This window comes from Cryptomeria japonica, chromosome 4, assembly GCF_030272615.1.
Source record: "Cryptomeria japonica chromosome 4, Sugi_1.0, whole genome shotgun sequence".
In the NCBI taxonomy this organism is placed as follows: domain Eukaryota; kingdom Viridiplantae; phylum Streptophyta; class Pinopsida; order Cupressales; family Cupressaceae; genus Cryptomeria; species Cryptomeria japonica.
Genome location: NC_081408.1, coordinates 257467401 through 257481769, shown reverse-complemented (window position 1 = coordinate 257481769; position 14369 = coordinate 257467401). Strand labels below are relative to the sequence as shown.

The following is a 14369-nucleotide window of genomic DNA, read 5'->3' as shown; positions in this document are numbered from 1 at the left end:
TCATCATGCCATCCTACTTTCACTTCTTTTCACAATCATAAGCCTTCATAACTCATCCACTTGTTCCACACATCCTTTCCCTTCTGGTGATACATCATGGACCTTTAATGGAGCTTCCTCAAAGGACTTTATTATCATGGGTGCCCAAAATTCTTCACGTGACACGCATATGGGCCTACGTAGTCCACACACTAGTAATTTTATCTCAGTCCCTTCATCAAGGAAGACAGTCACTCGAACAACATGTCATTCAGTCAAGGAAAAACACAGCTACAATCATAAAGTCAAGCCTCGCACATTTGAGGTAGGTGACTTAGTTCTCAGAGAAAATCCTAAAAATCAGCAAGACAGATAGAAGAAGGGCAAGTTCGAACCAAATTGGCTTGGTCCTTACATCATTACAGCAGCATATGGATCTAGTGCATATCAACTTTCGACGAACCTTTGGAGGATCCTATCAATAGCATGCACCTTCGCAGGTTTTACACATAGCTCCTCAGAGTATCCTAATTCAAAAAATAAAATAAAAACTAAAAATAAAAATAAAAATACAAAAAAAAATAAAAAAAATACAAAAATACAAAAATACAAAAAAAAATTGAAAACAGAAAAATATTTTCGTCCAACGGTGAAAACCACTTCAGGTGGCACCCTGGGAAAGTACCATGGTGAAAACCAGGTCACCGGTGCCATGTGTAGGGACATTGCTCCTCCCTCCTTCAGGATTCACTCTCATCCTTTCACTTTGCACACACTCACGACCTATTCATTCATACCAAACTTACCCATTCCTATCATGGCTTTTTATTGATCTACCTAAGATTGGTTAGCCATTCATAATAAACATTCCTTTTCAGCCCTTTCCATCCATAATAAATCAGCTCCTATCTGTGGCTAAGGCAAATCCTACGTCTAGTAATGGGTGTGGAACTAAGAACATCACACATTTTGAGGAGTACAGTTTCTTCTATTTTTCTTCAGTCTATCTGCACACAATCCACAATAAAGAAGCATTTGCATCACAATCCACAATAAAGTTCCGTCTTCTCCACAATAAAGTATCAGTTTCATGGATTTAGTCAGTTTCAGATGAGACACAGCAACAATGGGCTTCAACAAATCAAATCTTTCAACAGACTCAGACAACATATGGTTCAGTGCTATCTATCCTTTTTGTGAAAGTAAACATTGTTACCACAATCAAATAGACTTATACAAGTGACAAGAGACACTAAACTTGAGGACTATAGTGGATGTTGGTGTTGAGTCTTGGTTATTTTTTTGTTTTTTTTAATTATCTTTTTGGTGACATGTCTTTTAGCTTTTTCGGGATGTCTCTGACTAGAGATTCTATCTCTAGGATGTCTTTGACTAGAAAGGCAAGGATGAGGTATCGTCATCGATTTTTCTTTTGCTGTTTGTGGATTGTCTCTTAGTAATGCTATGACTTGTCCAAGGATATGAGGATGTTGTGAGTCTAGTGTGAACTGGGGCGTTCCTTGTTTGTGATTGTCTTATCTCCATGCAAATAGGTACAATGACTTTCTGGGTCGAACATATGCCTCGATTGTCATAACCTACTTGCCATAATAAAGCTCAATGATGATAACGCACAAGAAGCTCTCTCACTTTCATATCTTCTATCTTCCATCCCCTTTCTTGATTGACTTCCATCATCCTTCTTGAGTCTGTGTAGCCTGCTATCACACGAATGAGTATAATGACACGCCAAAAATATTTGCATTTCATGTAGTTACGCCTGCATTACCACATATAAATATTTCATACATACATATAGATATCACAATTACATCAAATCCTGCACACAAAACATGTTAGCACATTTTGCATTTTCATCATGTAAAAAGTTATTTGCATTTCATACATTCACATTTGCATTTACATAACACATAAAACATAAAAGAACAAAAATATTGCATTTCATCATGTACATATTTGCATTCATATCATAAGAATCACATAGAAACATGCATTACATAGAAGCAACATCACATAGGTACACATGCATATAGTTGCCACAAAGATGAATCATCTCATATATATAATCATAAGTGTCATGATACAATGATGTCAAAATCATATGGCTACAATCACCCGAAGGTGTCTACATCATCATACAAATATGATACAAAACTAATACATAAGGAGCCCTCTAGGCTATGATGAACTCCCTCCCTCGGAGCCGGCTGGCCTTGATGGAATCTGCACCTTGGAAGGACCCGCCCTAGGATCATCTCTCTTGCCCCCTCTATCTAGTGGTGGTGGAGGACCCATGACCCCACCGCTAGATGCCTGTCTCTTGTCTCTCCCTCCAGTGGTCGTCATCATCCATGATGGTTTCTAGTAGCTCATCCTCCCCCATCCCACAACCAACCCTCGTGTCATCCTATCCGGACACAGGAACCCACTGATCACTCTTGCCAGTATTGCTGGTAGTGCTAATCCTATCTGTGTCATTGTGTCCCAGGCCACGTGTCTAGCCCTCATCTCCAATTTCGGATCCTGGAACACTCATCTCAATGCATCCTTATCTCCCTCTCGATCATAATGAACTAACTCCCCATCGATTGGTATCCACAGTATCCTGTATACATCCTCCAAGGTGACTGTCATCTCACCCATCGGCAAATGGAAAGTAGAAGTCTTTGAGTGCCATCTCTCAGCCAATGTAGTTAGCAACCCCATGTTTGCCCGAAACCCAGGCACATACAAAATATGTTGCAAGACCCATAACCTTGATCACGGCTTTGTCCTCAAATGTCAGCTCTGGTCGTAACCTCTAAGTCGATGGGAATCTCTCATGTGACTCCAGCATAGGTAGGTACTCCTGCAGTCAACCAAATCAATCATGTCAGTCATAGTGGCATTCCCTATTCATCACAAAATGCTGCTTATTATCCTAAGTGCTTATGGTACTCTATCCTAGTGACACTCCCTGTTCATCACAAAGTGTTGCCGTTTATCCTAGTGGCACTCCCTATTCATCACAAAGTGTTGCTATTTATTCTAGTGGTACTCCCTGTTCATCACAAAGTGTTACTCATATTAGTACTCCCTGTTCATCACAAAGTACTATGTCTTGGTACTCCCTATTCATCACAAAGTTCCTCAATCTATCCTATCCTAGGGCCTCTGCTTGAGTGTATCCTCTTGAGTAGTTTCCTAATTAGCAATGTATGTTCTGTCATAGAATTGTCAATCCTAGCCCTATCTGCTATTCTAGTCTTCCCTAGAGGACCTTCTTGAGTGTATCCTCTCAGCAGCTTATCCAATCAACAGCATATGTTCATCATAGAACTGCCGATTTGGCCTTGAAGACATAAACGCGCCTGCTCTACACAGACGCGCCTGAAATACATAGATGTGCCTATGCTCTGCACAGGCGTGCCTGCTCTGCATAGACATGCCCACATTGCACAAATGCGCTTGCACAACATAGACTCACTCACATTTGACATAGATGCTTTTTCCTACACAGACGCACCTGGTACAAACACAGACACGCCTAACTAACCTAGACGCGCTTGGCACCAACACAAATGCACCTCGACAGTTTTTGACCTTTTTTGACATACCTAAATGCACATTTATTGCTCTACCTAGCATGCATTAATGACAACATTTATTGCGACAAAGTACAAAGAGGTTTTGCGGTACTCACCAGCTCTCCTGTATTTGCTGGCCTCTGAAATCGACGAACGCGATCGAATCTATGCATCAATGCCATCATTGCTGACTATTGTTGCTCTATTCTCTCTCTGCACTCTGATCTCTTGGATGTGTGGATGACAATGAGGATGTATTCCCCTCGTGGTTTATTTTATAGACTGCCCTAGCCCTATCTCTAGCCCTCGTCTCTCGAGTCAGTCTTCTTTATCCCATGACTCTGTCACTCTATCCAGTCAGTCCATTCTAGCCTTTCTTTCTTATCGAGCGTTTGTCTACGATCTTTTCAAGCATTTTCATCCAATCTCTCAAGGGGGCATATCATTCCCATCTTGGGGCAACTTTGTATCAGTTCATATTATCTTCTTTGAAACAACACAACAAGCTGCATTGTCTCAAAGAGGGGCAAAATGTAGACACCTAAAATTGTCATGTCTAATTAAATAAATATTTTATTTATTTAATTACTTTAGCCTAATTCTTCTATCAATTAAATAAATCTTTATTTATTTAATTAATTCGTTTATCCTCTTCTAGCCTTATTTCTCATTTAAATAAATACCTTTATTTATTTAAATTATCCTTTTTCCTAAATTAAATAAATATCTTATTTATTTAATTGATCCCACTTCCTCTATTAATTAAATGAATCTTTATTTATTTAATTAATTCATTAACCTTTTCTACTCATGACACATGTCATTCATCTCTTAATTCCTACACTACCTACCCTCTCATTATTTTCTTATTTCCTCTACCTACCCTAATCATAGCCGACAATTTATCTTTTACACCTCTCAATCTTATCCCTCCATTTCATATAGTGTCTTCTATATAAGGAGATGTTTCCTTCATTATCAATGCTCGATGATTACTTGACTACACTACGCTTTTGAACTTTCATATGCGATCCTACTTGCAACCGCATTTTCGTTCTTTGTTGAGCTCTTGTGCACATATAAAATCTGAGAGCAAATATATCAAGCAAGATCAATGGAGATAGGAAGAATGGAGATTCAAACCCTATTGTACATGTGATGGTATAATCTTTGTTATTTCATTTGATTTGCATTGCCTTAGGTAATCTTCATATGTTATGGTGGATCTTTATTGTTGTTAGGCTAGGGTTTTGGGGTTGAATTCATTTAGCCTTTCAATATTGTTGTTATCCATTTTCACCATATACAAAGAGCATTTCTGAGAAATCCAATAATGTTCTTGATTTAATTCATACTGACTTATGTGGGCCGGCAAGAACAAGAAGTCTACAATGAGATAAATACTTTATGCTAATCATTGATGATTATTCTAGAATGTGTTGGGTTACTTTTCTGGCGGAGAAATCAGAAGTTTCTGACAAATTCAAACTAATCAAGGAAATGGTAGAGAATGAAACGGGTAAGAAAATTAAATGTTTGAGATCAGATCAAGGATGTGAATTTACATCTAAGGAGTTTAATACATTCTGTGAAGTGAATGGAATCAAAAGACCACTATTAACACCTTGGACACTTCAGCATAATGGAATTGTGGAAAGGAAGAACAAAACTATTTTGGATGCAGCTAGAAGCATGATATTGGAAGCAAATCTACCTCATGTGTATTGGAGAGAAGTAGTGAATATAGCGGTTTACACTTTCAACAGAGTTCACATCAAAGGTGAAACTGGTAAGACCCCTTATGAACTATGGTTTGGTAATACTCCTACTCTTAAATACTTCAGAATATTTGGAAGCAAATGCTATATTAGAAGAGATGAGTATATTGGTAAATTTGATCCTAGAAGTGATGAAGGAATATTTCTTGGTTATTCATCTAAGAGCAAGGCATATAGATGTTTCAATAAAAGATTGCAAAAAATCATTGAGAGTGCAAATGTGAAGATAGATGAACACTTTAGAGGAAATTCAAGGTCTATAGATTCTGAACCGACAGTTGAGATGATCATAAATGAACCTATACAGAGTGCACCAATATAGAATGTGGATCTAGTCACACCGACATCATCAGGAATTTCCACAATGACTGAAGAACAGTAGCAAGTGAAAACACCCAGGTATGTAAGACTGAATCACTCTGAAAGTCAGATAATTGGGAATACGTATCAAGGTGTAATGACAAGAGGGAGACTGGCAAATGAAGAGGTATGTTTAATTTCTCAAATTGAACCAGCATCTGTTATTGAGGCATGTGAAGATAAACATTAGATTAAAGCTATGGAAGATGAATTAGAACAAATTGAAAAGAACAATACATGGACATTGGTTCCTTGGCCTAAAGACAAAAATGTAATTGGAACTAAATGAGCATTCAGAAATGAACTTAATAAATATGGTAAGGTAATCAGAAACAAAGCAAGATTAGTGTGTAAAGGATATTCACAGAAAGAGGGAATTGATTGCAATGAAACCTTTGCATCGGTAGCTAGAATTGAGGTAGTCAAATTATTTCTTGCATTTGCAGCATACAAGAACTTTAAAGTATATCAAATGGATGTAAAATGTGCATTTCTGAATGGTGATATTGAAGAGGAGGTTTACATTGAACAGCCTGATGGATTTTTATTGACAAATGATAAAGATATGGTTTGCAGATTAAGGAAAGCTTTGTGTGGATTGAAGCAAGCTCCTAGAGCTTGGTATGCTAGATTGGATAATTACCTTTTGAAGCTTGGTTACACTAAAAGCTAATGCTAACAGCAACTTATATTTCAAAGTGACTAAAGAAGACATCTTGGTTATTGAATTTTTTGTTGATGATATCATTTTTGGAGGAGAAGATGGATTGTGTAAAGACTTTGCTAATAAGATGCAAGAAGAATTTGAAATGTCTATGATTGGGGAGATAAAACTATTTTTAGGATTGCTATTTCATAGACTAATAAAGGTATATTCATATGTCAAACAAAGTACTTGAAGGAACTACTGAATAAATTTGGTATGGAAAACTCTAAACTGGTAAGTACTTCTATGACTACAACTAATAAATTAACATTGAAGGATGATTCAAACCCTATTAATCCGACAAGATACAAATCTATGATTGGAGGTTTACTGTATTTGAAATAAACAAGACCTAATATAATGAATGCAACATGTATTGTTTGAAGATTTCAGAGTAATCCTAGAGAAAATAATGAATCGGCAGTGAAAAGGATTTTTTGATATCTACAAGGCAAAACAAATCTTTGTTTATGGTATCCGGAAGATGAAAATTTTGATTTATGTGCATACACCGATGCAAATTGGGCAGGAGATGTAGATGACAGAAAGAGAACCACCGGCGAGGCATTCTTTCTTGGTAGCAGATTGATTTCATGGTTGGGTAAGAAACAAAGTTGTACATCATTATCAACAACAAAATTAGAATATGTTGCAGCAGCAACTAATTGTACTCATGTAGTATGGATCAATCAAATGTTGAAGGACATAAAGGTAAAATGCAAAGAACCTATAATCATTTATTGTGATAATTCAACAACAATTGATATATCAAAGAATCTGGTATTTCACTCTAAAACTAAACATGTTTCTATCAAATATAATTTTTTGAAAGAGAATGTTGAGGCAAAAGAAGTGAGATTGGTTTATGTGAACACTAAAGAGTAGATTGCAAATATCTTTACTAAGCCTTTGCCTAAGGAAACTTTTGAATATCTCAGAGAGCAGCTTGGGGTAATAGGTCCTCACCAGTAGAGACTTAGATAGTTGATGATTGGCATCAAAATGACAGAATTAATAGAGAAACATTTTTTTCCTGCTTTGATGGAGGAGAGATACTTCTCAGGGGGAGTAGTTGGTTATTATAATTGGTTCTATAAATTGGTTGTATGTTCTACTACTTTGGCATTTGATGTCAAAGGGGGAGAGATATCTATGGAAAAACCTTATATTCAGGAAACATTATCCTATGGGGAGAGATTATTCATTGGGAGAGAGATATATACTCTCTGCATTTATATTTTGATTTCTGGTATTGATCTATTCTAGAGAAATTGTTGATTTTTGGTTTTTGGCATTTTGTTTTGGCACTTAGATGTTTTTCCATCTTGTGTTGCCATCAATGCCAAAGGGGGAGATTGTTGGTATTATGGACGTGTTGCATTTTTTTTGTCATTGATGTCAACACTTGTCAAAACTTATCCTTCTGGAGATCTTTCGTTATGTTCACCGACATGTTCAGTGACTTATGCATAGTCATTGATATATTGTTCACCGGCACTAAGGATGACTTGTTACCATCTGGAGATCACTTGGTTATGTCAAAGACATAGTTTGGATACTTGGTTTTGGTATTTTGGTTATTGGTCTAATCGGGTTGACATATTTGCTGTTACCGACAAATTTGTCTAGGTTATGGACCAACATGCATTATCTATTCCAGATCAACACGACATATTATGGAGATGACTTATTAATTGGATAGTGTTGTAAATGTATTGAGCTGACATGATGCATTGCATCTTGACTTATTTGTAATTGATTTAATTATAATATTCTTAGTAAGCCGACCTACATATTTGGTCTTAGGTTTTGGTATATATGCAAGATCTCATTTATGAGATAATGTAATAGGAAGATAACGGTATATGGTATTATAACATGCTATGTGTGAATATTGAAGATCATATGAGAAGACCATAGAGAAGGTTCAAGGAAGGTGTGAAGGTGATTATCAGAGCTTAACCAGTACTGAATCCAACATTGGAGATGTTGCTTTGAGCAGTACATTATCATTGGATTTAACCATCCAATTGTAGTCAGTGTGACTCCTATTTTGTGATTGAGCAGTGAGCTCTAAGTAGTTGGCCTTTCTGCATGTGCAAACCCCATTTGTATACACATACTATTTGTAGTAGTATCATCTAATTGTGGGTAAGGTTTTCCACCATGGTTTTTCCCCTTATAGGGTTTCCACATAGAAATCTCTGTGTTATGTGTTTTGGATGTTGTTTCTCTTTCTGTTTTATGCATTGAGTTTCACCAGTATTAATAAAAATTGCTAATTTGTCAACCGGCATTAAGTTTAGTTTACCGATATTAAGTTTCAAGTTTGATTAAGTTATATTTGGACTGAAATTAATAGACAACTGATTCACACCCCCCCCCCCCCTCTAAGTTGCCTCTGGGTCCTAACAGATAACTTGTTTGAGAGATTTTATGGATTGTTGTAATATGAAATTCAACTCAACACTACTTACACACTTCAACAATATAGTGCATCTAAAAGGAAGAACCTATAGTGGTCAAAATGCCATAGAGTATGTTACAAATTAAAATATTAGGTAATTCTTTTGGCTATTGTAGTTTTTATAATAGTGTATATTCTCAATTAGGGTTTCATGAGTGTTTTTTATAGTATGAGTTCTTATTGATCTTAGTATGAGAAAAACCTAATGTTAATCATTTTTTTGTTATTTAGCCTATGTTCATGCAGTTAATTAAAAGAGCTAGATTATATACCCCAAAAGTGAATTGGATATAGTGGACATTTTTATGTGCATTTAAAGGTTGTATAATCATCCCATTAATAGAATTTTTATGTCAAGGCATTTTTTTATAATAAAAGTTGATTTTATGGTCACATAAAAGATCATTTTGAGAACTCAAAATATATCTATAATGGCAAGTATGTTGTCAATTAGAACCCTACTAATATTTTAGTTCCAACTACTAAAAGTTCACCAAATAGCCCCTCATCTAATTTTTCAATTCCAAGTGCAATTATAGCTTCAAGTCCAAGTTTGTCGAGAAAGGTATGGAACTTAAGTGATATTTATCAAATCACTACAAGAAGTCAAACTGATGGTGATTATTTCAAAGGTGAGGTAGTAACTTTAATTTTACTTTCATAATTTGATTTAGAACCATCATATTTTGAAGATGCATGTAGTAATGAGGTTTGGGTGAAAGCAATGCAAGAAGAGATAGATAGTTTCCCTTCACATGAATCATACTCGATATATTTTAGAGCTCCCACATGGAATGAAAAAGATTAGAACTAAGTGGGTCTACAAGACTAAGTATAATATTGATCATCGCATTAAAAGATACTAGGCACAATTAGTTGATAAAAAATTTACACAAGGTATGAAATAGATCATGAAGAGATATCTGTACAAGTAGCAAGATAAGAGACCATTATAATGGTTATTTCACTAGCATCCCAAAACAAATGAAACATACATCATATGGATGTGAAAAGTGTCTTTTTGAAAGCACAATTAGAATCTTGAGTAAGGCTATGTCTAATAGCCATAGGTTTTTGAAGTGCAAGATAAAGCACATCAAGTCTAAAAGTTGAAGAAGAATTTGTATGACTTCAAGAAAAAACTAAGAGCATGTTTATTATTTATTACAAGTAATAAGGTAATGGTATCCTTATTGTAAATTTGTATCTAGATGATTTGCTTATATAAAGATAGTTTTAAGATGAAGGATAAATTGAAAATTGTTATAATGAGTGAATTTGAAATAATAAAAATAGGGCTCATGTAATACTTTCTAAAACATATTTTAGTCAAAATAAAGATGAAAAATTTATTTTTCAAGATAAAAAAAAAAAAAAAAATAATATATATATATATATATTAAAATTGATATGTTTGATTAGAAATGAACCCTCATTCCAACCATTCATAAAGTTGTATTATCTAGAGTCTAAAATATTTGATGAGACAACTTTAAAAGTATTATTAAAAATTTGATATTTCTAACTCACACAAGACAACGTATTGTTTGTGAAACGATCTTAACCAGCTCTGATCAATTAAAAAGATCCAAATCTCTAAGTAATACCACTAAAATATGAAATAATAAATAAATTTTAAATCGCCCATCGAATGAGTGGGTGACAAGTTAATACACTGTCTCGTAGCATGATGGACATGCAGAGCTCAGCAAAGTCCATTTTCCCAAACGAGCAAATATACAGAAGAGAAAACACAATTTATTTAAAACAAAAAGTGCAAGTTTATATGTTGTACTAGAGACACAGATAATTTAAGATATAGCCGCGTAACAGCACCATTTCCTCCCTTCGCCAATTTATTAAGGAGTGTTTCACTTCTACATGCCTTGATAAGCTGTTGGAGGAGTCATTGGAAGATTTATCCAACCTAAATAAACAAAATTTACAAAGATTAGAAATAAATTCCTTTAGTTTCGAGTTTGTGCTAAAGATTGAATACTAAAATGGACAAGCATTGTTAAGTTGCTGTAGTTATATACCTGCAGATGGATTAAGTCCTCGTTCTTTAAGTTCTCTGTGTTCCAGAGACACAGCGCAGCTTGTACAGCACAGATGCACACAACAATCACCACATGGCTCCTTAGGCAGATCATACTGTGCTCGTAGTTTTCTTCGATATTGGCTTGAATACAAACGTCCAACGCCCACAGCCAACAATAAACCTGTATATAATCCCAGAGTGCAGCAGGCTGTCAGGATAGATGTCACACCAGACCAATCATACAAAAATGATCAGTTCATAATTGTTTAGGTTAATCTCATTCTTATTTCCCTGTAAATTTGTGGCCTTCTTCTAATCTGCTTTCATGTTTCACAGACACACAACCATATACTGATCTGTTTAAGAATTTCTTTTCTGAATTGCACAAAAATCATGATTTACCTTTGTTATGTGTTTGCTATGAAAGATCTTTAATTTATAAAATTGACTTACTTGTTCGGCCATGGTCTACAACCTCTGCCACTCTCCCAAATGTAATGCAGGGGCAGAAACATGTCAGACAGCCTGAATATCGATACTATCTTTCATCAACGATTATTGGGTGTTATATCTGTTAAGAAAGATATAATGGGTGGAGGAAGAGGCACTTACAGGTACGACAGTCATGGGTGCAGTCACAAAGGCCTGTGGACCATGTGGAAGAGCCAGAGAGATACCAAGGACATGGTGCCTTCTTTGGAGGTGCCGAAGCGTAGCCTGGAACTCCTTCATTTGCGTAATGCTTCTGCTGCTGCCAATACATGATTTCACAATAGTTTTACAGAGGTTATGAATAAGAAATGGGTCTAGGATTTCTTGTAATGGGTTTTTGTTAGATTGATCATATTGTATCAGATTTATATGCCCAAATCATGAATTTGCCAGGGAGAATCCAATCTTCAAATGTAAATACTGTGTGTGCACTGTGCAGTTGTTAACAGTTTGAGCAATTAATTGGGAACTACTCGGTGTGCTTTAAGAATATAAATGTATGGGGTTGCTTCCAGGAAAGCTGAATTCCCTGTTCATGTTTTGCAACTTCAAGCAGTAAATTGTTTTAGCAGGACACGCTTATATTGTACTTAAGAAAATAATAATTATTGTTAAAACTGGTTGGTATCCGATCGCTTGCTATGGGCCAAAACAAATTCGCCCTACCAGTTTGACTTTTGAATCCTGTAATCTGAATACATTGGGAACAGAGTTGATGGAATTCTGTGGCGTAATCCACAGGAAATAAATATCCTTATCTAATGCGAATAACAGTACGGAGGATAATTTCAAACTCCTCATTTTTATTTGAAAATGGTTATGTTAACTTTTATATTATAAAAAGATAAATTTTACATTATTCATAAAAAAATGTTGGGAGAAAATATATTATCAAAGTTAATGCACACTTAAAATCAAACAATAAAATAAATAAAAAACAAAGTTGTTAAATTGTAAGAGTTATGTTAATGAAAGGTGGAGAAGAGCCCTAGTCATTTGGCTAGCCACATCAATAGGACTTCTTGACTAGTAATAACACAAACATCTTCATTATCATCCTCAACATGCATTTGAGTAGTATGAATTAGAGAAATAGCAAGAGCTAGGCACAAGAATTTACTAGAATTTGGCCAATCATGAGATCTTTATCATGAGGTTAAGAAGAGCTTGACAACAGACAAAAGGGTTGTGACTAGACATGAGTAGATTGGTTCCTAACTCTTCTAGCAGATGGTTGGTAGGCATGTGACTAAGAGTCGTGACCATCTTACAACCATGTTGGTCATAACTACTTCTAGATTAGATTGTGCGCTAGTTTGATGCAAAAAACTAGCATACAACATAATCAAGTAGTTATGACAAATTTCATGGATTGTGGAAATTTGATGTCTTTACATTCATGTTGTCATCCATAAGGAGGGGAATGGCCCCTATGGTTAGTGGAAGGCAATAAGAGTCTAACAACTATACATGGGGCATTGCCCCAAGGTAAAAACACAATGTTGTGTCACACTTTTATAAAGATATCGACCAACAGAACTAAAACTGTTTAACTTCGACAGCATAAAAGTGGCATTTGTAAATTGAATTTTAAAATAATGTAAACTAATAAATTGTAGAAATATCAATGAAATTTATGTCTATTATTTTTTTATTTTTTTAGGAAAAAAAATGATATTTTTTTTATAAATTCAAAGACAGATTTTTCATTGCTGAAAAATGCTGAAAATCAGGTGTTCTAGTCGGCGTCACCAAAAAATAATGAAAATGGACTTATTTTTCCTAATAGAGAACATATAAATGCATTGTTAAAAAAATAAAAATTATTTTTGACGTATATTTTTCTCATTATAATATATTTTGAAGTCCAACATAGCTAAATTTGACAGGTTTCATTCGGAATCACCTTTGGACTACTAAATTTATCATTAACAAAAAAAAAACCTTTTTGAGAAGATTCTCCCATCTAGTGAAAATTAATTTTTTAATTTTCTTTTAATTTCATTTAATATTTTTTTTTTAATTTCTAATCAACCTTTTTTAAAACATTAAAAAGATACTCGCAATGTTTACTTAATAAAAAATATTAAAAATTATCAAAATAGTAAAAACATTATATGATTGGATTCATGACTTCGAGCTCTACAAAAGCATATTTTTTATTTTATGTAAAAAAAAAAAATCTGTGTGATGAAAAATTGGCCAGAAGTTCAATCAAGTGAAAATGCACAGCAAATGGCCATTTTGGTGCCACATGGCAGGCCACATCGAACAGTCTAGCCAGGGAGTCCGGCTGGACTCTTGCCTGCCAAACTTGGTCCCCCATCCGACCAAGGGACAAAAATATATTTTTGTTTTTTTTTGTTTTATTTGTGAAGTCAACCATCTAGATTATCAGGGTCAATTTGACAACAATTTGGATATATTGGTGACGACTTTTACAAGGTATTTTTTATTCAATTTAATATTTTTTATGTTAATTTTAATTTATTAATATTTTAATATTTAAATTATGTGTAGAATTTGATTTTTCACCCATTTTTCATTTAAATACCATTAGAAAGTTTGTCTATATGTATGTTTTCTTTTCCTTTCTAGTTTAGACATCTTTATTCCATATTGGGGTTAATTAACTTGTTTGAGGTGTTTTATGCCTTTAGCATGCTTTGTGTTTAGATAGAACCCTAAAGATGATAACAAAAGTATCTGAAATCCCCTTGTCTTCCATTGGGCATTGGGTGTAAGAGAAATTGTTATCATCTTGTTTTTAGGTAGAAGGGCCTAAGCTCTCGAGAAGCCTATAAGACTAGCGAGAGGGGAACGATCCAAGCGGTACTCTCTTCAGCCCGCTATATAAATTTATACGTTAGGTGAAAGATTCAACACCTTGGGGTATATGCATGAAGTTGTGGTACCAAAAAGGTGCCACACTTTAAAAAAAAATTAAAAAGTGCATAAG

General features: G+C 34.8%; 1 protein-coding gene across 1 annotated transcript; it reads right to left on the bottom strand.

The window, feature by feature from the left end:
- Window positions 1-10754: 10754 nt before the first annotated feature.
- Window positions 10755-13736, bottom strand: LOC131065432 (protein PLANT CADMIUM RESISTANCE 7-like). Its single transcript, XM_059219088.1, has 5 exons — window positions 13641-13736; window positions 11531-11669; window positions 11372-11443; window positions 10917-11099; window positions 10755-10804 (listed from the first exon to the last, which is right to left on the bottom strand). The coding sequence occupies exons 1-5, from the start codon at window positions 13734-13736 to the stop codon at window positions 10755-10757; spliced, it is 540 nt and encodes a 179-aa protein (XP_059075071.1).
- Between the last annotated feature and the right edge of the window lie 633 nt (window positions 13737-14369).

Excerpts from the sequence above, each read along its gene's own strand:
- LOC131065432 (XM_059219088.1), bottom strand. The coding sequence starts at position 13,736 with ATGGGGGACCAAGTTTGGCAGGCAAGAGTCCAGCCGGACTCCCTGGCT. Across the intron at positions 11,670-13,640 it reads CACCAAAATGGCCATTTGCT|CAGCAGAAGCATTACGCAAA; the intron begins GTGCATTTTCAC and ends ATGTATTGGCAG. Across the intron at positions 11,100-11,371 it reads TGTAGACCATGGCCGAACAA|GTTTATTGTTGGCTGTGGGC; the intron begins GTAAGTCAATTT and ends GATTATATACAG.